Genomic DNA, 25,834 nt, shown 5'->3' on the forward strand with positions numbered 1-25,834 from the left:
TTAAACCAATGTTGGATGTCATCATCTCTCTTTTTTCTTCAGTCGCTTAATCATAGCATGTTTCACGGTTTTCCAGAGAGTTTTTTTTTAATCATAATTACTTGTCTAAAATGGCAGGTTTAGAAGAATCAAAATATCACTTCCCCTCATAGTATCCCAGTGTAGTTGTCTCTTGCATTATCCCCATTAAATGCTATTAGTTTCCGTTTCCCCAGCACACATTTTGGCAGGAGTTAAACCTGGAAAAATCAAACTTCAGAAAACAGCCAATCACTGCCTTTCCACAGGCGACTTCACCAAAAAAGTTTTCTTTAGAAATGTATGGTTTTTCAAATGAGGACCTCTGTTTAAATAGATGTGTTCCTTAACTTCCAGCATTGAGAAAAAAATCCGCCTCAATTTTGCCAGAGCTCCCGTCTTGCCACTTTAGCACTGTCCGCTCAGCGTGTGCAGGGGAATTTGTCCGGTGTCGTGCCCTGGGTCCTCTGTGCCTGGGCGGCAGGCTGCACCAGCAGCATGCAAATGGTTAAGCTTATCTTAAGGAAACCCGCAGCCTCAGCCCTCCCCCGTTCCTTTTCTCAACCAGTCCCCAGCTTCCTCTTACAGTTTCTCTAGTGGTTGCTCTAATGGCAGCTCAAAACTGCCAGGCCCTGCCCCGCCGGCATGAGCCCCTCCTCCCGTGAGAGCATATTTCCTGGCATGGGGGTCGAATCATGTCGGCAAAATGGGGTCGGTTTCATGAAGCACCCCTCATAACAGTGAGATTCATAGGACCAAAGCATGGGGAGGTAAGCGCCTGACTTCTTTGCTGCACTAGCTTCCGACCAGCACAGAGAGAGACAGTGGAGTTTGTTGTTTTGTTTTGTTTTTATCCTTGGAGGAGCTGGTTGGGATTCTCACAAAGGATGGGGAGATTATCTGTTCAGATTTGAAGAGCATAGCAAGGTTTGGGAGAGTAAGCTAGCTGCCCACAGACCTTAACTCTCAGAGCAACTTTTTTAGCTTTCTTGAGCAAAAAGGTCAGGTGCTCTTCAGTTTAACATTTTGTATATGAGAAGCCTTTAACAAAATTTAGTTCAAAGAAAAATTATTAGAAAAACTCAGTTTCTTCATCCTGATTTTTATTAGAGTTTTAGATACTTTAGCAGTTAACGAATTTTCACTCAGAACAGTTTCCTGTTTTATAAAGTGAAGTGGTTTGTTTTCCCTCCCTTGCTCTCCGGTTGTTTTTTATAGTTCTAAAGTGTAGCAATTTGATTCTTAGATTTTTATTGTATGCATGCTATTAACAAAGGACTTTACGTGAATCACAAACTTAACAAATGTTCACCATTTCAGTATAGCTGATGGGTTCTGAATAGAGTCAGAAGACCTGGGTGTTTTATTTTAACTGCAGATCATTTGCTGTGTGACATTCTGTGAGTGCACAAACGTCTCTAGTCCTTGGAAGTAGAATGCAGTGACCAGGAGCTGAGCTTTACAGTTGGCAGATCTGGAAGTTAGCTCCAGCTTGGGCAGTTACTGGTGTGTGGCCTCTAGTACATGAGCCATCTCTCAGCCTTGGCCCTCAAGTGTTTCATGGAAATCATAGCTGGTCCTTACACGCCATTGGGTTGTTAATGAAAAATTTCTCGTCAGTTGCTTTCTGCAGTGCTTGGCACATAGTGATTGTTCCAACTCTTGCCTGCTATTACCTTTGTTATTTATCTTTTCAGTTAGGAAATGGGAGGCATAACGCCCACCCTACTCACTTCAGAGTTGTTGATTCAGATGAAATAATGTAGATAGAAGGCATCGATTGACAATAAGGCCTTTGATAGTTGTCATGATACCTGACATCGGGGTATCTCTCTTTTCAGGAATTGTTTTGGATGACAGCAATAGTGTTGTTATATGCCCTGGAAAATGAGTACCCTAAAGTTGGTGATGACGACCACTACTAAATGCATTCCTCCTACCTCTGTAAATTGCAATTGAGGGTCCAGTTAGTTTGAAAGAAAATTATTCATTTGCTGTTGATTAACCAGCCAAGTGTCTATCTAACCATGTCTGGGAAGGACCTTTTATGAAGAGTGTATGATTAGACCACACGGTCCTCATCTCCTAAGGGTAGTGTGTACCTGAAATGCCCCTAACTGCTTTGGATATTTTATTAAGGATCTAACACTTACTAGTATTTCTTTGCATTTTTAGGGTTTAAACCCCTCCTCCTCCAGTTTGAAAACTGGGCCAAAGCTGAACCTTGAAACTTTTGATTAGTAAGAACAGCAAATGTCTATGTGGGGGATAGTTCATGTTTCTGGCTAGAGTACGGGAGGCAGTTATCAGATGTGTGCCTTATTCTTAAGGGTATGTGATGGATGGGAAGCAGTTGTGGGGAACCTTGAGTCGTTTTTCACGCTGCCCAATCATCTCTCCCTCAGGCTGGTCCCAGAACCATCGCATCCTTTCTTCTGCTCCCCGCCCTGCAACTGGGCTCGGCGCTGGCTGTTTCAGGAGGCCTGCAGGCTCCTCCTCGTCCAGCGCCCATGCTGGTCCCTAGGCAATGAATGTGTCTATTGGCATAGCTTCCCTGGTGGCTCAGACAGTAAAGAATCCACCTGTAGTGCAGGAGATCTGGGTTCAATCCCTGGGTTGGAAAGATCCCCTGGAGAAGGCAGTGGCAGCCCACTCCAGTATTCATGCCTGGAGAATCCCATGGACAGAGGAGCCTAGCAAACTACAGTCCATGGGGTTGCAAAGAGTCAGACACAACTGAGCGACTAACACTTTGACTTTCCAAGCCAGGGACAAAGCTGTTCAACCTGCCCAATCCTCCTAAGGTTTTTCTAATGAAACTCGAATGCACACAACTTGATAAAAAAAAAAATTTTTATGTCCAGGACAGCATTCCTAACTTTGATTCAAAACATTGACCAGCCACTGTTGACCACAGGTAGCCCGGTAGCCTTCTAGAAGGGAAGGCCTTCCAGTGTTTGGTTAACAATGTAATGTCGGTTGTTTTCTTTGGCAGGAAAAGGAAAAAGAAAAAGATAAAATTAAGGAGAAGGAAAAAGAGTGTAAAGAGAAGGAGAAGGACAAGAAGAGTGTGAACGGGCACGCTTTCAGTTCCATCTCGATTGTGGGTCCCATTGTCTGCAGCCAGTGTATGAAGCCCTTCACCAGCAAAGACGCCTACACGTGTGCAAGTAAGAGATGCATGTGTTCCTGTGCAGTAAAACGCCCCAGGCTCGGAAACGTTCGTTTCTAGTTTCCTGTCCTTCCCACCCCTTATCTGTCCCTCTTTGATGTGGAGAAGTAGCCCTTTTTCTGTCTTCCTTTAAACAGCATTGGAGACACACATTCCAGATAAGAGAATGCGGAGCCCTTAATGTCTCTCAAAGAGCCCGATTTCAAATTTCCTCTCCTGCTGTCCCTAAGCCTCTGCCTTATTCTGGAAGTCCATGTCAGCATGAAAACCATCTCATAGCCTCAAACCCCGAAGCCGCCCAGTGGTCCCTTGTCAGTCATGTTGGCTCACTTTTTACTCCAGTGCTAACCATTTGCAGTTCATGGGCCATACGAAAGCAGGCTGCAGTTTGCAGACCCTTGCTATGAGGCATTACATCTCAACATGCGGTTGCACACAGAAAGGAGTAGGGCTCATCGTGCACAGTGGGGAAGATCAGGGAGGCCGCTTGTGGTCAGACGTGGCTGATGTGAAGGGCCAGTCATCAGAAGGCGGAGGTGATGGGCGTCACGTTACACCTGTAACCAGTTTGGACCGAACAGTGACTAACCCAGTCCCTCAGAAGCACTGCCCAGACCGTGATGTCACGACCCGGTCTTGATTTTAGTCATTTGTGTGAAAAATCGCGAGTGACTTGTTAACTCAAGATAGTTAACTTACTGAAATTTGAAAATTTTCAAAACTGTACCTGAGCAGAGTCAAGAGTTACAATAATAATTTCCAGTCACTTGCTTCCTTAAATTTTAGAGGCAGAGTGGAGTGACAGCTGGCACAGAGCCCATGTTATCCGTGCTGCAGCTGTTGTGACTTTTTAGACAACTGGTATTAACACACACGTGTTCGTAAAATGCCTTGCATGGATGTATTTTACTCCACATGTTGTCTCAGCCCTCTTTGTTCTTCTGTCCTGTTTTTCCTTAAAGAAAGCCTCTGGGGAGCTCTCATGTCTATATTCATGCTCGTGGGCAGATATCACACACATGCATGCCCTCCGTCGTGTGTGACTTACCAGGAAATAGCGGGCTCCAGCACTGTCACATGTTCCGTGCGACCTCGAGGAGACAAAAAGCTGTCACTGTCCAGTATGTCCCCAGCACGTTAGTCTGCAGCTCAGGCTCTAAGAGGACTCATTCTTAGTAGACCAGTGCCTTGTCGCCAGGATAGTTTCTTAGCTGCTAGACACAGTTTCTCAGTGCTGGAGTGACTTGGTTGTCTGGGGAAGCGGTCACCAGGTCCTTTTTGGTATGCTTATCTAGCATTAGAACATTCTTAGCCTACTACACGTGGCTTCCCAGGTGGCACTAGTGGCAAAGAATCTACCTGTTACTGCAGGAGGCGCAAGAGGCATGGGTTCAGTCCCTGCGTTGGGAAGATCCCCTAGAGCAGGAAGGGGCACCCCACTCCAGTTTCCTTGCCTGGATAATTCGTGGGCAGAAGAGTCTGGTGTGTGTGTGTGCGTGTGCGTGTGCACGTGTGTGTGTGCTGTGTGTGTGTGTATGTCTGCTGTGTGTGTGTGTGTGTGCTGTGTGGGTGTGTGTACTGTAAAAAGATGACACACGTGTCCTATATTATACTTCCAAAGAGCTCATTCTAGGAATGAGAAGTCAGCGTTGCCATTTTCTTGTTTGCTGATCAGTTACTAGTTATTTTAATATTCTCAGATGTACAGGTTCTACAGGAGTTTGTCTTTTAGTTGAAACTACATATAATTTATAAGTGATATTATTGAGCACAGGTAAATTTGCATTCATTGCAAGGTACTTAAAGTAAACACGAGGAGGACGTCGCTGTTCACACCCCTGACCTACCATCCTGGCACCTCTTCTTCCCTCCAGAATCCTCCAGGATCACACATACCATGAGGCTGCCTAGCAGCGCGGCAGAGTGAGCCACCCTGTGTGTTAAATATTCCATTTCTCTTTTAAATCTGTACCAGTGAGAGCTGTGGGAATTTCCTCCTCCACTGCAAAGAACTGACTCCCCTGTGAAGTGCCTGCTCTCCATGACAGGAGTGTTGGCCTCAGAGAAGAACGGGGAGAGACCACGTTTCTTGGTTGGCTGCATGAAGTTCATATTCCAGCAACTCCCAGCAGTACAGCAGGCCAAACACCCGCTTTCTGCTATGAAACATAGTTCTTAAAAATGTCTTTTCAACAAAATAACTGTTTTAGAAAACTAGTACACAGCTGAGCACGCAAAAAAGAACATCCCCAAGCAGTGTACATCCTGTTCTCCATTAGGGACTTGATTCATTTCAACCGTTTAATAACCGTCAGCATCTTCTGCCTGCACTTGCCAATGCTTCTTCATCACGGTTTACCTTCCTTACATGGGATCTGGGTTTTTCCTTTTTTGTCATAAGTTCAGCTTCAGCTTCATAAGAGTTTTTCCCCTCCCGTGGGAATCTCTGGAGTCCCTGTTCTGTCGCAGTGACCCTGTGGTGCCGCAGTCCTGCGTCTGTTTCAGCGGGGATCCCATAGGGTTTCATCATCGCTGGACTGGAATTCCACCAAACCTCTAGACACAGCTCCCTAACTCAGGGTTCTAGGAGATACAAGTGGTATAAATCCAGACCCTGGATTCATAGGTAACACAGAATTCTCACTCTTAAGTCCAAGGGAGGGCAGGTGTACATGGCTTTTTCCAGGCCCTTTGGCAGGGCTGTTCCAGTCTTTAGTTTGAAGCTCTTGACTATATTCAGGGGTCTCAATTCCAGCCGCCACTATGTGCCCAGAGACCACGTGTCTGAGGGGGACGCTCTGTGCTTCTTAGCATACCGCACAACCAGCGGGTGGGTTAGGAAGATAACTGAATAAAACTAATAGTAAAAGTAAAACTAATACTAAAAAATAAATAACTGAATGTAAGTAGCTCTCGAAGAATCTTCATGGAGATTTTTCACATGATTTAGTGTTCTGCATCACTGGTGGGTTGCTGTGATTTAGATTTATATACATAGAGGAGCAGTGGCTTCCATTCTGTCATCTGCTTCAGTAGTGGGGAAGAGCTGAGTGAATATTCTAGGAGATCTTGGTGACTTCAGACTGCATCTCTTTTTTTACTTTTAACTGTCAATAAGTCTGGTGGCACAGACAGTAAAGAATCCGTCTACCAGTGCAGGAGACACAGGACTCTTGGCTTTGATCTCTGGGTCAGGAATAATCCCCTGGAGAAAGGAACGTATTCTTCCCTGCAGAATTCCACGGACAGAGGAGTCTGGTGGGTTCCAGTCCATGGGGTTTCAAAAGAGTCAGACAAGATTGAGTGACTAACAGCACCAATAAGTATGCATTTGAGTTCCTTATCTTAAATGAACTTATTCAGCAAAGATGAGTTGCCTGCGATACGCAAGGCACTGTGTAATTCATTCAAAAGCTGTTTGTCAGCAAATATTCTTTGAGCAACCTGTGTGCCTAGCACCTTTCTCTTACTCTTTTTTTTTCCCATGAGTATATTTGACGTGTAACACTGTGTAAATTTAACAGTACCAAATGTTAACTTGATGCATTTATATATTATAATCTGATTGGTGTTAATGTTTCCATATTTAGCACCTCTGCCACATCACATGATCCTTTTTAGTGGTTGGAATACGTAATTAGAAACACCGTTCTCAAGTTGCTTATTACACAGTGGCTTAGAATAAGAGTTCTCAAGGTGTAATCCTTGGTACTTACTCATTGCAGCAGCATTCGTGTTGTGGAAAACTTCAAAGGAGCTAAATATCTAACAGTAAAAGATAATATATTCTTTAGGTGGAATATTAGGCCAGTGGTAAAAATGGAATCGCTCAAAGGTCATCAGCTGTTTTTCTGTGGGGACTTCCCTGGTTGTCCAGTGGCTCTGAGACTCTGAGCTCCCAATGCAGGGGACCTGGGTTCGATCCCTAGTTGGGGAACTAGATCCCACGTGCTGCAGCTAAGACCCTGCACAGCCAAATAAATAAACTTTTTTAAAAAAGTTTTTCTGTGAAGAAACTGATAGTTAGGACACTAGGCTTCGGAGGCTATTAGGCATCTGTGATGATCACCCTGCTCGCTTCTTATGGCAGAAAAGCAGCCACGGATTATACATAAATGTGAGCATGACTGTGTTCCAGTGAACCCGCTTTTGCAAAACAGGTGTGAGCTGACTTCAGCCCCCAGGCTGTGGTTTCTCAGCCAGTGGAATAGATCTGCAGGTACCGACAGATCTCCACGACATTTTGGAAACTTGAGAGGCAATAAATGGAACTGTGTGTATGATCCCAAATTATAGGAAACAGATAAGTAAATAGTAATTGTTTATGTAGCTATATGAGAATGTCTATAAGGATATACACCAAACTATTAACAATTTGAAAAAGAGGTTAGAGGAGAGATTGAAGGGGACTAAGTTTTTGTTTTATACTTCTGCATTGTTTGAATTTTTTAAGACTGTACTTGAATATTGGCTCACTGAGTTTAAAAAAAATGTAAATGTCATCTCAGTGGTAATTTCAAAGGTTTTTCTGCTTGTCAGCTGGTCTCTGAAGAAAGCGCAGACTATGTTGACGTTGATTGAAGAAAGAAATGGCTTTAAGCAGTTGGAGAGAAGATCAGAGTCACTCTGTCACTGTCCTGGTAGCACCAGCGTGGATGAGAAGTAGACCCCACCAGCTCTCAGTTCTGAGTTATGATGTGAAATACTATCAGAAAGTTGAGGGGCAAAAGAGATGGAAGATCTTGTTTAAAGACCCAAAGAATCCTTTTCTTTGTGCTATTCTCTGCTGACTCAGACGGTCAAGAATCTGCCTGCAATGCAGGAGGCCCAGATTCGATCATTGGTCAGGAAGGTCCCCTGGACAAGGGAACGGCAACCCACTCCAGTGTCCTTGCCTAGAGAATTCCATAAACAGAGGAGCCTACACTCTGTGGGGTCTCCAAGCATCAGACACGACTGAGCGACCAGCTGGTTGACTTTCATAGAGAACCATAGGTTTATGGTTATAGTGAGTGGATGACTCACTATGTACTTCCACGAGTAGCTCCAGAAAACTTTTCGATTTAAGTGCAGGCTGGAGAAAGTTGTCTGATGATGTCAGTATATGAAACATCTTATTACTGTCATTGATTTTTGCATACACATTATTTTCAGGTGAAAAGAGTTGAATTATTGTTAGTCTGTGTTAGAGTACAGTGACTTGGAATTGAACCTGCGTCTGGCATGCAGCTGCTTTGTCAAGAGCAGAATATCCACTCTGATGGAGGAGAATGCACCTCTTGTAACCAGGCATCATAAACCCGTTTTTGTTCCCTCCATACCTTTCCCTGTTAAATAGAAATTCTCTTTTACCGTATTCACTCCATGATGAAATAGAGCTAGGGCACCTCAGACTGTTGAAGTGCCTATACTGTGGGTAATAGTGTTTACAGGTCGCCCCCTGAAGAGGGGACCCGTGTAGCTTCTGGGAAATGTCTGTGGCCCAAGGACACTGAACCACCCACAAAGAGTCACCTGTGGGGGGCTGGTACTGATGGGGAACAACCTGACTCAAGAGATTTGAGGCTTGTAGACTGAAGTTCTCAGCCCCCAGTTTGTGTAGCAATTAAATAGCTCGATAGGACGGTGGTTTTCAGAATGGTTTTTGTGGAACTGGTGTTTTGGAAGTTCCACAGATTGTGGGATTTATATATTTTTAAAACTAATTTACAGCCTACTTAAAAATACACTCTCAAAAGTGTCACCAAATTTTAACATCAACATATTAACTTTAGCTGTCAGTCTACCTACTTTGTTTGAATTTTTCCTTCCATCTTGAAATAATTGAAGAATGTAATATGATTGCAAGGCAAGCCATTTTTTAAAAAAGAAAACTACTAACATTTGTACCCACCTATCTGTGAAAACGAAGATACTGTACTCTGTATTAATGCATGAAAAGTGAAAGTGAAAGTCGCTCAGTTGTGTCCAGCTCTTTGCAACCAAATGGACTGTAGCCCACCAGACTCCTCTGTCCGTTGGATTTCCCAGGCAAGAATATTGGGATGAGTTGCCATTCTCTTCTCCAGGGGCTCTTTCCGACCCAGGGGTCCTCCCTCCTGCGTCACAGGCAGATTCTTCACTGTCTGAGCCACAAAAATAAATACAGACATAAATTAGATGCTGAGGTAGATACATGAACAGCAAGTATAATATCCACCTGATTGCTTACATTTTGATCCATCGGAACAGCTTCACTGTTCTCTTTCATTGCAAAAGTAAATGTTGCGATTAGAGTTCAAATATCTGTGCCAAATATTTTACATATTTGATAGCACACAATATAGCAATATTTTATTAAGGCTTTTTAAATATGGAAGATCAATAAAATAGTGGGTTGACTACTAGTTCTATGTTAACAGTGTTAATAATAGTAGGATGGAGGTTTTTTGGTCTTAATTTGTAGTTTTAATGTTGAGTCACCCAAGTTGTCTGTTTCTTCTGGAAGCAGACTGTTATGGAGTCCAGTGTGTCATCACAAGAGTCTTCTGTCTGGAGAATCTATCGGGGAGGAAGTATTGTCCTGATGTCCTCTGCCAGCAGCTGTTTGACTTACGGTAGTCACTTGATCTAACTACAGATGTCTCAAGTTATCTTAGGTCTGTGTAGCACAACAAGGAAGAAGAGTTAGTGCTTTTAGGTTTAAACTGAAAGATGACAAAAAGGAACTGTTTGATAGGGCCTGGTTACCCTAGTATATACCTAGGTGCAAAAATAACATTTTCAGTTTGTATACCACCCCACGCCAGAAACTTAGGGGCTCCCAGTCTCAACCGTGGCTTTGCAGTTCGCTCCAGGGTTAGTGTTGAAAGAAGCTCAGTGTTCAGTGGTGGCCCTAAGATCTGTGTGTGACAGGGTGCATGCAGCCTGCCACTTGTAAAAAGAGGAGGCTTGAAAGCAAAGGAAACAACATGTAGTCACCTTCCCCAAGGAGCAGAGGTAATGGGCTGATTCTCTGCAGCTTCCTGAAGAACAGGGCCTGCAGCGCCTGCTTGTGGGTGTGAAGCACCATTTGTGATCTTGGCAGGAAGTGGAAACGATGAGTAATTTGAGGACTCAGAATCTTTCTTCTCTTCCTTCCATCCCCTCTCATGTCCGGGATCTTCCCAGGAATCTCAGGAAACAACAGCATCCCTCCAGTTCCTTTACCTCCTAGGAAACCCTTGTGCTGTTAGCAGTCCTTTCCTTGGTTTAACATAATTCTGTTTGCTGACCCTGGAGCCTCAGACCCCAGGTGGCTGCTCAGTCAGTTTTGACCCGCGGTTTAGAAAGATCAGCCACCTGGTCCATTGTGGTCGGTGTGACGATGGCTGATGTCAGTCTTCGCCTGTCTTTCAGACATCTCTTAAGTCACTTTAATACATCTTTCTGCATGCAAATATTGAGAGATCCAGCAGGCTGGAACTTTTAAAAACAAGTCAGCAACTCTTGACCTCACTGGAAAACACCTCGACCAGTCTGAAGTCATAGTCGTGGTGAAAGCTGAGTTCCTTTGGTGGACTTAGGTGGAAATGGTCAAGATCACAGATGCTAGAAATAGCTAAAGGGCAGGAGCAAAGCCTCCCTGAGGTTGGTTCCTCTGCAGTTTACTCCTGGAAAACAAACACACGGTGAAAGCAGAGTTCCCCCTTTGTCGGGAATAAGTAATTTAATTTAGGAGAAACTTGGCGAGTTTGTTCGTTTGTTTTAACTCCACCAAAACTCTACTCTTAATTTAGGATTTTGGTAACTTGAATAGAGAAAGGAGGAGAGCATCTTTCCACTTCTTCCCCCTTGCAGTTATGTAAAGCTTCTCTTGAATAAGTCAACTATTTTCCAACCATCACAAATAATTTGGTCTCTGGAATGCCTGGTGGAGTCCTTCAGCACAAGGCATCCACTACATTCGGGTTTTCAGATCTTGCCAGTGGTTCCGTTTTGTTTGCTTTAAACACATGTAAGATGATAACTGAGATCACTGTGGATTTATTTTCTGTTGTGTTAGCAGCTTCTGAGTACTTTTGTGGTAGGTTGCTTCTCTTGATTAGAAGAAAAGAAACAAGCAGACCAGCCTCAACCCAAGTAGGAAACATAAAGAGTTCAGACTGCTTATGATGGTCTGGTTCACCTTGAGATTTTGTCCTGAAAGGCAGCTCTCTGGACAAGCAGTTTTCTCACATTTAGAGTTCGTTGCTTAGATGAAGAAATACATATAACCGGTAAAGAAAAGAAGTGTGTTTAGGGGAAACGACGGGTGGAAGAGCCTCAGCAATAAAGCCAGTTCTTACCAAGCAGAGCACTTTGGGTTTTGCTTTTTGTTGATTTGTTTACCAGCATTCTTACAAAAACTGCTGTTAGGTGAGCCCTCCAGCTACGGTGATGTAGCTCTCTTTTGTGGCTTTGGTCTTGTTCCGTACCACCAGCCCTGTGGTTATCACACCAGCTACTGAGAATATCTTACAAGTCATTTGCTCTATCAGTCCAGACCAGGCTGTGTCTCACAGTCCCCAGAGAATTTAAAACAGAAGTTGCAGAAATCCTTTTTGAGCATGTATTTCTAAATTTATCAGTATTTAAATGTTTTTCTGCTGTTGTTGGTGAGTGTTGACGTGATAGCAGGAAGTTGGACCTTTTTCTCCTTAAAGTTAGAAATGTCTCTCTAACCCCTAACCTTTAGAAGGATCTGAGAATTCTCCTGCATGTGGATTCTGCTGCTAGGACCAGTCTCCAGGAGGAAGGGTAGTCAAAGCTCTTCAGCACAGCCCTTCCTGGAAAAATGCTGGACGAGCCCTTTCTTCAGAACCTGACACAACTCGGGAAGGTGAATCCTTCCTTTAACAGGCAGGCCTGGAGTATTCACGCCATTCTCTAATTTCATTTCAGTTTGGCCTGGCCTCTCCTCTAAACTCTTCTTTAAAGCTGATTTTCTTAGGCCAGTCTCTCTAGTGGGTTGTTGGATTTCTCTGCTGAGGGTGAATGGGTGTGTGGTATATAACAGTTCACCAAAGCTCTGGTGGCAGTTTTGAAAAGGTGAGGCAAAAAATAGGTGCGCGCTCACAGCCCTGTGAGTTTTCCTTCATATTCTTTTGTTTGATGCCTCTGTGTAGCCAGGAAAGAAGCTGAAGGCTGGGCTGTTTGCTTTTTAGTTCAGAGGAGTCAATTAGGGGTCGGCTCTGTTCCCGTAAACCACAGTGCCAAGGCCTTTTTGAAGAACTTTGAAGAATGAGAGCATATTGCTTACTGCTCTTAGGAAATCTTTTTTGAAAAATAAATAAATAAAAGGCCAAATAATTATTTGGTCTCCCTAACAACATGGTATAGAGTTTGTGACAGGAAGCTTGAAAGTGGTGGTAGATTGTCTTCAATTCGTGTGTTCTTGGTAATTGTCTGTTTTCCAAAACAGAGGTTTTAACCTCAAGACTTCAGCTGATGTCAGTTGGGCCAAAGTTTCTAAATCGCCCACATGCACCGCTAAATCCGTTACCGTGAACTGAGTCCAGGACAGCCGGGTAACAAGTTGAGTGGTTTTCAGGTAGGTTCTCGAGTGTGTTCAGCAGACACGTGTGCAGACTATTCATGTCTCAGGCTTGTGGCCATGTTATAAAGTATGCTGAAGCTTCAGCTGGGTTGTGGCTTTGGAGATGTGTGTCTCAGTTAACCAGAACAGTGGATTGTGTAAAAAGTTGTTTACCAGAAGTACATTTTAAAAACACTGCTTCTGCTTTTATGGTACGTCAGTTGGAGTTGTCCTTTAAATCTCAAACACTGGTCTGAGAACTTGAATATTCCTAAAATCTGTTTAAAAGTAATTGTACCATCCCCACTATTTAATTCTCTAGAGGGTGATGAAACTATGGGTTTTGTGAATTGCCTGTTCATAATCTTTATTCCGTTTTTCTATTTGGTTCTTCGCCTTACTGTTTTATGATCAGTTTTAAACATTTTTAAGATAGAGTTGTTAGATGTGGCACTCCATTTTAATTCCATTTCGAAATCTGTGGTTTCTTTGGCCGTGATATGAATTCATTAGCTTTCCTCATATTTCTTTCACCCATGTTTCAAAGTATTATTTTGTGTAAGTAAAATGTTATGAAGAAGAGGTTCTCTCTGGACACTTAGGCAAGACTCAGAGAGAGCAAGGAAGAATGGAATTAAAGACAATGTGTGTGAAAGACAAGAAAGGGAGGAAGGGGAGCTGAGAAGCCTGTGCATGAGGACACGTTGGGTCAGCAGGACTAGGCCACAGTCTCAGGCATCTGCGGAGCAAGGAGCGGAGGCAGGCATGGCACAGTACGTGATGGAGGCGGGTGTGGAGTTCCAGAAGCTCCAAGATCACTGGGGGTCTGCTTCCCTGGGAGAGTCAGAGAAGACTTCAGAGAGCTGAGTCCCGCCAACCCAGTCAGGGAAGGAAGAGTGAGCAAGGGACACAGTTGCAGGAAGGAGTTTATTCAGAGCTCAGAGGTGTGACAGAACACGGCAAGGGCTGGAAGTGCACGCGCACGATGGGCTTAATCAAGCTGAGTAAGGAGTGTGGCTCAGATGGTGAGGTATCTGCCTGCCAAACGGGAGACCCAGGTTCGATCCCTGAGTTGAGACGATCCCTGGAAAGGGCATGCCCACCCACTCCAGTATTCTTACCTGGAGAACTCTGTGGACAGAGGCGCCTGGTGGGCTACAATCCATGGGGTTGCAAAGAGTTGGACACGACTGAGCAACTAGCACTTTCACTTATCCTAAAGATGATGGGGGGCCGTTAAAAAAGTCACTTTCTGAGAGTCTCGGAGTCTCACTTTCTGAGAAGTAAGTGGAAAAAAGTTTTGAATAGAAGTCAATAAAGACAAATTTGGTCCGGCCCACCTGTTTAATCTTTGACCCTTTCTGGAAGGCCACTGGCTCATGGGGCTTAAAGCCTTTAATGAAAGTTCAGAGTCTAGATCTGGAATGTGAGTTTCATCGCATGATGTATAGAAGGGCACAAAGGCATTGGAGTCTCAGGAGTTATTTGGATTTCTGTTTGCGATTCTTCTCTTTTCTGGGAGCAGTATGATGATTTCTTATCAAAACGTATCCTTATTTCCAAATAGCAGAGAACTTGACAATTTAACAAGGGTCAGTGATTTCCAGTTCTTGAGAAAAGTATCCTCAAAAGGTTTCCTTTTTGCTGATTAGAATGAGTCACTCCCCAGGGGACTCTCTCTGCAAAGGCTTCCTTGTCCCCAGAAAGGGATATTGCTGAGAAACCCTGGCATTAATATTCAGGGATGTATAACCCTTTCATAACTGCTGACCTCTGGAGCAACTTCATGACTTAACGTGGAAGTCTTCATAATCACAAACAGTAGAAACTGCCAGGAGCACAGCATCTGTGCGGCTCCCTTGGAGTGTCATCCTGGAGAAGACCGTGGAAGCAAGGATGGAGTTCTGACTGAGAACCCTCCAGGTTGCTTCCTCTTGCTGATTCCTTTAATAAACCTTTCCCAGGAGAGTCTCCCCTCATGCTGACTTTGGGAAATGAACTTGAGTGCCTCTTCTAGTTGAAGGGCATCAAGGAAAATGACTGGAGGTTCGATTTCTCATGGGGTGAAGCTAGAAGAGTTTACTCAACAGAAGGCTCCGTAGGCCTGAGAGTGAAAGGCCCAGAATAAAGCTTCACCCCATCCCACTTCCAAACTAGTTCCTGCTCTGGCCATCCTGTTGACCAGAATAGAGTTGCTCCTGGTGGCCTCTTTCGTGGGGATCGTATCTGTCCGCCATGATTCCTCCAGTGTGAACTTGCCCCAGCCAGGCCCTGAAGGATGGGTGTGTCCTAGTGACGATTCAGGTGACTAAGAAGTTGAAAACTGTTCTGCAGCATGAGCCTTGTAGAACATTTTGAAGTAATTTACTTTGAAAAATCATCTCTTTCAAGAGATGCAACATAAGGAGTCTTAGAGAAGCTCAGAGAAAGGGAACTGGGGTCTTTTCACTTTGGAGATCTGAGGCCTGAGGCCTATGGAGGGGGAACCGGCCTAGAGTCACAGTAGCTAACTCGGGGAGCCAGGACCTGAAGTGATGACGGCTGTGCCTCTGGCGCGCCTTTTAGTGTTAGAAGTGCGCATTTGACCTGGGATCAAGGCTGTGACAGGGCATTTGGCTTTTGTATAAAATAAGCTTAAAGTCTAAAACAGACAGTGAAATAGGCAGCATGAGGCAGGCACTGTCCTAGGGAGGCTTAATTTAAGTTTCAGCAGTAGATGGAGAGACCCTGCCCTGAAGGAACACTCACTCAGTGGAAGAGAAAATGTTAGTCGCTCAGTGGTGTCCGACTCTTTGTGACCCCAGGGACTGTAGCCCGCCAGGCTCCTCTGTCCATGAGAGTCTCCAAGCAAGAATACTGGAGTGGGTTTCCATTCCCTTCTCCATGAGATCTTCCTGACCCAGAGATTGAACCTGGATCTCCTACATTGCAGGCGGGTTCTTTACTCAGTGGAGGAGAAAATCGTGGGATCATCCAATCCTCTGTGACTGGTGGTGTTAGGAAAGAGGCCTATGAATCTAGCCGATGTTGAGGAAGGAATGGAGAAGGCCCTGGGGTCTGGGATTCTGGCCTTTTCCACGCTCATATCCTCAGAACCCGGGCATATAAATCAGGAGAGCATCCTGCCCTTGATTCAAGGGTGACCATTCAAGGACCTGCGGTCCTTCCTGAGTCAGAATGGAAGTGTTGCTGCAGGGCGGTGTCTGTTGATTTTCTCAGGGAGCCTTGCCCTGGGGAGGCTCTCACCGTGGGATCCCCACAGACGGATCTCTTGCTTTACTTCCCCTTCAGCCTCCTGGCCCAGCTCAGCTTATGACCTCATAGCAGCAGTACAAGCTGACGCTGGCCCTCTTGAGGCCCTGAGGGCTGGGTTTTTTCTGTCAGCAGCCCTTGTGGGTCTAGGAGCTGAGCTGAAAATCATGTCCTCAGCAGATCGTGGGCGCGGCTTCATCTTTCAGGAAGTCTCCCACTTCCTCTTGAGTCAGGGCTCCTGGAGGTGCTGAGGGGTAATTCTGATGACCTTTCCCCGGCAGCTCTTGACCCAGGGTTTTGCAAAAAACTCAAGGTGGATAGGAGTCCAAGTCAAAAGGACACGAACAGGTGGCTTTTCGGATTCGTACTCCGCCTTTGATGCAGTCGCACAGATTTCAAAGCCCCTGTGATGGGGGTGCATTTCCATATCATTTGTGGGTGTTCTTACATGTTTATGTTAATGTCTGTGTGTGTGTGTGCGTGCATGCATGCATGCATGCTCAGTCGTGACCGACTCTTTGCAACGCCATGGACTGTAGCCCACCAGGCTCCTCTGTCCATGGGATTTCCCAGGCAAGAATACTGGAGTGGGTTGCCATTTCCTCCTCCAGGAAGGAACTGTATGTACATATAGTTCCGTATCACTTGTGTGTTACTTGCGACGCAGATTCCCGTCGACAGCAGACACTTTGACTTTTAGTTTTGGTAGCCTCTCGGCTTCCTGCCTGAGAAGTGCCAGGTTTCTCATTTTTATTAATCAGAGATGGCACCTGCTCTTGTTTCTCCTCCTCCAAATGATGTCACACGCCTACTTCCTGGAGGAGGCTGCAGTCTGTCGTCCTGGGTAGTCACACCCTGGTGTGAGCAGCTTCCCCGGCGGTCCGTAGGCCGCCCTGGCAGTGAAAATCAGTGTGGCCTCTAGTCGCTGTGTGTTTAATGTCACCCGGCGTTCTGCTCTCTTTTCAGATTGTGGTGCCTTGGTCCACAAAGGCTGCAGAGAAAGTCTGATCTCCTGTGCAAAGGTCAAGATGAAGGTAAGACATTTCTGCCTGAACCAATGAAATCCTGAGAGTTGGGAGACTTGGACTTAGAGTTTCTGTTTGTCTTGTCATCATTCGGTACCTCCTTTGAGATTGCAGTAACCCAAAATGCTTCATCTCTTCTTGACACACTCGGGAATATGTGGCTTTCGGAAGATGAAATCCTTTCAGAACTTGTCCACGTTAGACACACGTTTCGCTGTGATTGTAATCTGTGTCGCCAGTACAGTGACTTTCTTCTTAACCCTGTCTGCAGACCTGCTCTGCTCTTCATACTCCGGCCTTCCTCCTTGGGGACCATGAGGGCAGCAGGCGGAAATCAGGGGCTCTGACGTGCTGACGGCGGGGAGGGCAGGGTTTTGAGCCAGCCTGCCCGGCATCCCTTTTCTCCACAGGCTCACGTAGATCACACGACAAGGGAAGTGGATGGTGGTCCAGGCTCTGAGTATGCACGTCACATAGTAATGCCCAGTGCTCGTCAGAGGAGGCCCTTGTAGAGTGCGAGACTGGGGGCAGATGGGCGATTAGGTGGCCCGTGTGGTTTTTCAGTGTTTCAGTCACTCATAACTATCTTTGTTCTTGTCAGAAGAGTGCTATCCAGCTCCATCTACACGTGTGTTCAGCGTGCTGTTTGCTTCCAGTAACCAAACACGTTTAGTGAAGTGGCTTCAGACTTGAGAGTCGCCTCGGGGGCTTGTTATAAAACGACACTGGGCCAGTGACCCCCTCCCAGAATTTTCGATTCTGGGTGGGTGGGGCCACGGAATTTACCTTTCTAATAACTTCCCAGAAGCTGCTGTGGCTGCTGGTCGGAGGACCGCACTCTGAGAAGCACTGAACTAGTGTAAAGGCGACAGGCTTCTGTGCCCTGGATCTTACTCAGCCCATGGACGTAAATTTTGTCCGAAAGCTGAACTTTTCTTTTTTTCCACAGTATTTATCACCTTCTTGAGGCTTCCCTGGTGGCTCAGACAGTAAAGAATTGGCCTACAGTGCAGTGCTAATCCCTGGGTCAGGAAGGTCCCCTGGAGAAGGGAATGGCAACCCACTCCAGTGTTCTTCTCTGAAGAAGTCCATGGACAGAAGAGCCTGGCAGGCTATAGTCCATGGGGTCATCAAGAGTCAGACGCAACTGAGTGACTAACGCAAAATATCACCTTCTTAGGGTCTGTGTGTCTATTACGTTTACTTTCTGTGATCTGTACCTTCCCCCCACTGGAATGTATGTAAGCATCAAACTTGGCAGGCAGTCTGAAGTCAGGAGCGTTTGATCCATTGGCAGCTCCTGAGCCTGCAGAACAGAATCTGGGCTCTAGGTCCTTAGATGTTGGAGAGGCGGATGGAGGTGACAGCCCACTGGGCTGAGTGGCTGCCGCCTCCTCTGGACAAGATGCGCAGGCCCAGGCTGCTGTCTCCTGCCCCTCCAACGTGCCTCTCTTCTTGTCACCTGCCTGACCCCATGGGCCTTTGAATTTGTGACCTCTGGTATGAATGTCATCATTGTGACTGTGCCAAAGAAAGACAGCAATGGGGACATAGCCTACCCTGTGTAAAAGAATGTCATTGAAGAGGGGGAGTCCCACTCCAAACAGACCCTTCTCCACTAATGATCTATCTCAGACGAATTGCTTCAACCCGTTTTCTCACATGGTGTCTCTGTTCCATGCCACAAAAAAGTCTTAAAATTAGCACTTTCCCTAAGAATTATTTAACACCTTATACATAAATGCTGGTCACTGAAGAGATGGAAATGAAAAGGGCACAGATGCTGCTCGTAGGGAACCAGCGTTGTGGGGGTGATGGACCCGCAGACAATGACCATAAATAAGGAAAGAACTAGGGGGGGTTCGCACAGCATTCTGAGGGGTGCCAGTCGCTGCCTCATGGGAGGAGAAGACAGAAGCTCACGGTGGCTCTGCCCCCGGGTTCTGACCTTGAAACAGGAGACTGCCTGGCCTGTGAAGGGAGAGGAGCGTTCCAGGCAGAGGAGACGGCTCTCGCAGAGTCACAGGCCGGGCGGGCTCAGGCGACAGCCAGCACAGGTGGCTGTGTCTCGGTAGGACCCCGAGGACCGTTGGCAGGAACGGGAGCAGCTGGCTTTGTGTTCCAGGCCTCTTGAGACTTGACAGAAGATAAGTTGTAAAATTCATCAAAACTTGTGAAATTCATCGACATTTCTTTCCCTGCAGCAGCCCAAGGGGAACCTGCAGGCGCACGACACGTCCTCGCTGCCCACGGTCATCATGAGGAGCAAGTGTGAGTAGTCGGCGCCCCTCACGGCTGCGCGCGGCCTCTCTGGCTCAGGACTCGCTCGCACTCCTGTCGTGTCCCTTTGTTATGCTTAATCACGGTTTGAATACCTATTTTGTGGTAACTTAGAGAAGGCTGCAGTTTCGTGGACTGAAAGCTTGGCAGTCTACCATCAGACCCTCTGGAAGATCTTAGAAGAGAGCATGTGTGTGTGTGTGTGTGTGTGTCTGTGTGTGTGTCTGTGTCTGTGTGCGCTCACAAGGCAGCACCTGAGTGAGTGTGTGTGTGCACCTGAGTGTGTGTGCGTGTGAGTGAGCTTACAAGGCAGCACCTGAGCCTCGTTTATTTAACCAAGTGACCCCCATGTTTTTTGAAGCTCCTTTTCCATGAGTCCACAGTGAAACTTGCTTTCGGTGCTCTCAACATCAAACGAGACCTTGCTTTTTAAACTCCTTGACAGACTGAAATTATATAGTTTGGGGGTGTTCTTTTTTTTTTCTCTTTTTCAAGGGGCACACCGATTGAGTTCATCACACTTCGTCGCATCAGCCTGTCTTCTCCAGTCTGGGCAAAGCTCCACTTTGGTTTTGCTGAATGTTTTCCCCTTCTCATTCTCTGTTCTCTCTCTCCTTTCCCCTCATTAGTACACACTGTGGTCTATTTAATGCAGACCTCTCTAATCTGCCGCGTCTTCAGACATATGTGTACCTCTGAAAATATCTCTTACTGTTTTGTGTGTTGAATTTAAATTAGACAGTATGACTTACACTTTTCCCCTCAATATGGTTTTGAGATCTGCGTGTGATATTATTTGAAAGCCATCATTTCAAATTGCTTCGTGGTATTCTTTCAGAAACATACACCACATTTTAATTGCCAGTTCCCCCAAAGACTTGAGTTGTCTCCACCCGCTGCCATAAATACCGCAGTAATGAATACCACGTTAATTAGCTCACAGAACCTGGTTCAGACTCGCCCCCAGGCCGTGTTTTTCAAGGCCTAGTTCCTGGATCAATTATAAGTGCCAGTTTGGGGCCCTACCCAGACGTACGACATCAGAGAGTCCAGGGTGGAGCCGGTGCTCTGTTTCAGGAGTCGCTCCAGGTGATGACAGTGTCCACACTTGAGTGTGAGAACCGCTGCCCCAGGCCCGACTGTTCTGAGCGCTTCCAGACGACTCGGAACAGCCACTCAGGCTGTGCTGCCGGCGAGGGTGTGGAGTCCTGTCAGACGAAGTCTGGTTATTACCCATCTTTGCATGTAAATTTCTGGAGGAAAGTTACGCCAGACTCACTTTAACCAGGGGTCCGCCCACCCCAGCGCCTTTTACAAGCCTGCTCTTACTAAATTTTTTTTTTATGGCTCTGTGACATTTATCTCTTCTTTCAGAAATCTGCTTTCTTTCAAATCAGATGAAAAGGTCCTCCCCAAAGCTACCTGTTACATTACCTCCAGCCCCCACGTGTATTCTTACTCCCCTTTTACCCACCAAGGTAACCTAGCAGTAAGAGTGCAGGTGGTGGGCTCAGATTGTATGGGTTTGAGTCCTAGCACCCCACTTAACAAATTACTAACCAGAGGCATATTAATACATCTTTCGTTACCTTAACGTTACGACTTTATTGGTATCCACCTACCTCACAAATTGCCGGCCACACGCATTAGTTTCTGCAAAAATCCTCTAGTTAATAATGTGTTAGCAGCTGGATAACCTCAGACAAATGTTTACGGCTCCCCCCACACCCCACACCTCGTTTTCCTCCTCCATGGAAGGATGTAGTGGTATCATCAGGCGGTCGTCGGGTTTAAGTGAGGTGACGCCCGTGAAGCCCTTGGTGGTGGGCTTCCCTCAGTGGGAACGTCCGCTGCCGTGGCCTTCGCGGGCGAGGATGCCGGGGCTCAGACGGTGAGCAGCTTCCTGAGCGGGGAAGGTTTCCCAGCACTCACAGAGCTCTCTCTCACCTCCCCCCACACCCATGCTGCCCTTGATGTACATTGCTCTTGACAGTCTGGAGGGCTCTGCTGACTTGGTTCTGCTTCTCCAGCCATCTCCCTGTCCGCATGCCCACGCCCTGCCTGCCTCCTCTGCTTGTCATCTCCATTTCACGTTAGCGCTGCGCGAGCATTTCTCCCTTCCTTCAGACGGTCCTCCTCTTCAGAATGTCCTCTTTTCCCGTCCGCCTGTCCACGTCCTCACGTCAGGGACTTTCCCATTCAAGGACTGCTGTTCCTCCCTCCATCTGATGTTTTTTAAATAATTTCGTGTATTTATCTTTGGCTGTGCTGGGTCTTTGTGGCCACGCGGGCTTTTCTGTAGTTGCGGGAAGCAGGGGCTGCTCTCCGGTGGCAGTGCACGGGCTTCTCGTTGCGGAGGCTTTTCCTGTGGAGCGCGGGCTCTCGAGCACGAGGGCTTAGTAGGTGCAGCGCTCGGGCCTAGCTGTCCTGCAGCACGTGGGATCCTCCCGGACCAGGGGTCAAGCCCCCGTGTCCTGCGGTTGGCAGGCAGGTTCTTGCCCTGAGCCCCCAGGGAGCTGCTCCTGCGTCATATTCTGTCTGCTCACCAGCCCCCCTCTGAGGCCCTGAGGTGCTCCAGCCCCTCACACTAGAGCCTGTTCGCCTCTCGCCCTTCTTCCCTGTTGGGTGAGGCCCCCATCTCCTGGCGTCCTGCATATTTCCTGCAAGCGGGGTCTGGTCATGCCGCGGTGTGGCAGGTTTCTGATGATTCCATCACCTTCTTCTGAATAGAATCTGAATGGCTTTATGCATTTTATTAAGTCAAGCACATCCTGTAATACAGTGAAGCTGTAACAGCTGCCCCAGTCACTTCCTTCAGCTCCTGACGCTCCTAGGGCTGGACGGATAATGCTGCTCGCGTCTGGGACAGGAGCTTCATTACCACGGAAAAATCATCTGTTGCCCAGATGTCAGTGTGACTCCCTGACCCGAAATCAGAGCCCCAGTGTCCTCTTTGGGCGTGTGCAGTGGCCGTGAACTTGGGCAAGCTCCGGGAGATGGAGAGGGACAGGGAGGCCTGGCATGCTGCAGCCCATGGGGTCACAAAGCGTCGGACATGACTGAGTGGCTGAACAGCACAAGAAGTAGTTATGAGGACAGCTTAGCTGGGTGACATCGAACACAGGTTGCGTTTCCCTCCCCTGTGAATTAGAGGAATTGGTCAAACTCTGTGTTCTCAGACATTGCACAGAAGAAACTCTTGGGAAGCTGGTAAAAAACATCTTAGACTCCTAGGTCCCACCCACACAGGACAGACAGGGCTGGGAATTTGCGTAACTAAAAAGCCCCTCATAGGAAAAACACTGGCCTAGGTCATCTCTGAGGCTGCTTGTGTCCTTAAGATTCTTTCAGTCTCCTTTTCTCTTTGAATTAGTTTAAAGTTTTAAACACATGGCGATTTCACGTGATTCTTTATCCTTATTGCCTCATTTCCATCACACTCCACAGGTAACTCCATTTCTTATGTTTATCTTCTCCAGGTTTTTTTCTTAAAATGAAAGCAGAAACCAATTTGGATTAAACATAGACATGGTCTGTGGCGCCCTTTATTCTGCACTTCGATTTTCTCTTCCCCTGTAATATATCGTCGTGCACTTTTGTGTCAGTTCGGGCAGGGTGTCCTCATTTTTATTGTAAAGCTTCATAGTATCCACCAGTAGGATATACCATGATTTATTAACCGACCTTATTTTGGTAACTCACTTTGCTTTTACTGAACTTTGCACTGAATACCTTTGGTCATATGTCATTGCAAGTGTAAACAAGTAAATCTTGTGGCATGAACACGTCCTGAAGGAAACCACTGGACCAATAGGTACAGGCATTCACAGTCTCAGTAACTGTCGCCACGCTGACCTCCATAGAGTTTTTGTCTCCAGTTAACACTCCCAGGGTGGATCTCTTTTCACGCGGTCTGTCCCTGTTTGATACTCGTCAGGCGGGTCCGTGCTGGAGGGCCCGAGTCACTGACACTTTGGCGGTGTCCTCTCCCGTGCAGCCTCCCAGCCCAAGGAACGCCCTCGGTCTGCTGTCCTTCTGGCCGATGAGACCGCTACCGCCCCCATGTTTACCAACAGACGGTCCCAGCAGAGCGTCATGCTTTCCAAAAGCGTCTCCATTCAGAACATCGCTGGGTAAGTGGGGGTGTGGAGACAGCACAGGTGACATCTAGGCGATGAGAGCATCATAATTTATACCATTTGACAAAAAGATGCTCTTGGGAAAGAGCGTGTAACCTAACGAGTCGGTGCATAGCTGAGACAAGCAGGGTGAGGGTTACATTTGATGCAACCATTCTATAACAAGGATCCCTGTTGAACACCATCTCAAGTAAGGTTTTGTCCATGATCAGTCCTGCCTTTAAAGAACCTGCCTTCTAAGAGGATGATTTTTTAGATCAAAATAAGAAGTGGAAATGGGGGGGGGAGGGATTTAATGCTGAATATTGGCCTGCAACCACTTACATTTTCAGATGTCACATTTTCCTGTTGGTCAGATGAACCTGGGAGGAGAGGGTAGTTCTGTTTTATCTTTTTTTTTTTTTCCATCCTTGCATCTTGCCTCTTCAGTCATGAGTGAGTAATGGGCCGAGGACGGCAGTCGGCTCCCAGCCCCTCCTCTGCCCTGAGCTCCTAGGTTGTCCCTGCGGAAGCTGCCGTGGCCCCTGGCTGTGGAGGCTCCGGCTGTGTGTGGTTAGTACAGGGCTGATTGCGATGTGGCTGGCTGTTCGGGGTCAGGTGCCTGCCTTCCTACCAAGTAAAGAAGTCACCTCAAATGTAGGGCTCAAAGCGTCCCTGGCAGCTCTCCTCACTCAGGCTGGAGGAAAATTCCCAGCTGAAGGATGCAAATCTCCTTTTGTCTGTGTTTCCTAACCTCTGTGCTGGATAGTGCTTCCTCCTCCATAAGAAAAAAAAAAATCCAGGGATTTTTATATCATTCTGTCTCGGTGGCGTGATTATCTTCTTTTCAGAGTTGTTAAGTTCATCTCAGTTGTTTATATTATGACTTTTAAAAGTTGGCCTTTAAATAAAATTTAGTTTTAAGTGACTCTGGCTTACCTCTGTGCCATACCACAAACATAAACCAGGTGCCTGATGTGCTCGCTGGGATCGAGAAAAGTCCGAAGAATATGGTTTAGCGTTGAGTGCTGGCTCTGTAGGTGTTTAGGGAACACAAGGAAAAGGTGTTGTGGTTAGACACGAGTTTCAAACAGAGAAATTTCATTTATAATGTGTACGCAGTTTGAAAGAAGAGCATTCTTCTTGTTACTTATGGTTTAAAAAATAAAACTGCAAGGTTCAAAAAGTTCATGGTTGCAGCTGTATTTCAAAGCCTCTGACCTCCTTCATAGTTCATGTTGCACGTTGCCAGGTACCTGACATAAGTAATTTGCCTTCCACGTTGTCATTTTGTAGTTTTTCAGAGCTTCACAAACCATGGCTTCTCGGAATACACCTTACATATGTGTTTCCTTCTGTCCCTAGAGTTGGCAACGATGAGAACATAGCGAACACCTGGAAGTTCCTGTCCCACTCAACAGACTCACTGAATAAAATCAGCAAGGTCAACGAGTCCACAGAGTCCCTTACTGACGAGGGTAAGCGGAGGCCACAGCCTGTGTGGCGGGCGTCTGCAGAGACTGTGCCGTTAGCTGGAATACAGGCACTGATGGAGTAATGGCGCCTGCTCTCCTGGCTCCTGTGGTGTGTCTCTGAACTGCCTGTGCAGCAGCAGGTGCTTTATAGTGAGCTGGTGAACCTGCTTGTCCAGTTGTTGGGTACTCGTCCACTGAAGGACGTCACGGAGTGATGTGGTCTGCCTCGGCCGCAGACACTGCTTCCTGCCCTAGCCTTGCGTACACGTTCAGTTCACAGTTGTAAACCTACTCTCTTAAACAAGGAAAGTCACCAGGGCCCTTCTAGCTCTTGCTTCACATAGGAATCATGTCTTAATCACCTTGATTTAGGTGACTCTTTCACCCTTAACCAAAGTTGAATATAGTGTACGTCACTCTTGAACAGAAAATGCTCCTTTCTAATAGAATACATATATATACTGTGACTATCACTGTCTTAGTGCAGAGTGCATAGTCGCGTGAAGTTATCACCCCAAGGAATGTCCAGCAGAGGCTTTTTAGAGGTCACTGATGCAGGACTCTGACGCCAATTTTTTTCTTTTTCTTTTTTTTTTTTTTGAGGAGTAGGTACAGACATGAATGAAGGACAGCTAATGGGAGATTTTGAGACTGAGTCCAAACAGCTGGAAGCAGAGTCTTGGAGTCAGATCGTGGACAGCAAGTTTCTGAAACAGCACAAGAAAGATGTCGTCAAGCGGCAAGAAGTGATTTACGGTGAGACTCCTCATCTGCTCTGCTGAGATCCTATTCACATTGTCTGGTGGGTGGTTTATTGCACTTTGGCAAGTCAGTTTTCAAGTATGTATTATAGCCATCTCCAAGATTTTCTTTAAAAGGTTTGAGGTATAGAGACATGCTCTTATTTCTGACCTTCCCTCTCTGTAAAATGATTTGCTTGAATTTTATTGAACATTTTA

At 46.4% G+C, this 25,834-nt stretch overlaps 1 protein-coding gene across 1 annotated transcript in view; it reads left to right on the forward strand.

Moving 5' to 3' along the window:
* The window catches only part of LOC138094831 (A-kinase anchor protein 13-like), a 109,528-nt gene that overhangs the window by 55,632 nt on the left and 28,062 nt on the right, over positions 1-25,834 (forward strand). Inside the window, exons 9-14 of the mRNA XM_068990808.1 lie at positions 3,014-3,188; positions 16,944-17,011; positions 19,210-19,273; positions 23,280-23,415; positions 24,766-24,878; positions 25,479-25,631. Of these exons, the coding sequence (XP_068846909.1) occupies positions 3,014-3,188; positions 16,944-17,011; positions 19,210-19,273; positions 23,280-23,415; positions 24,766-24,878; positions 25,479-25,631 (709 nt within the window). The remainder of the gene's footprint in view (positions 1-3,013; positions 3,189-16,943; positions 17,012-19,209; positions 19,274-23,279; positions 23,416-24,765; positions 24,879-25,478; positions 25,632-25,834) is intronic.

The sequence above is a fragment of the Capricornis sumatraensis genome, chromosome 19, assembly GCF_032405125.1.
Source record: "Capricornis sumatraensis isolate serow.1 chromosome 19, serow.2, whole genome shotgun sequence".
NCBI classification, from domain to species: domain Eukaryota; kingdom Metazoa; phylum Chordata; class Mammalia; order Artiodactyla; family Bovidae; genus Capricornis; species Capricornis sumatraensis.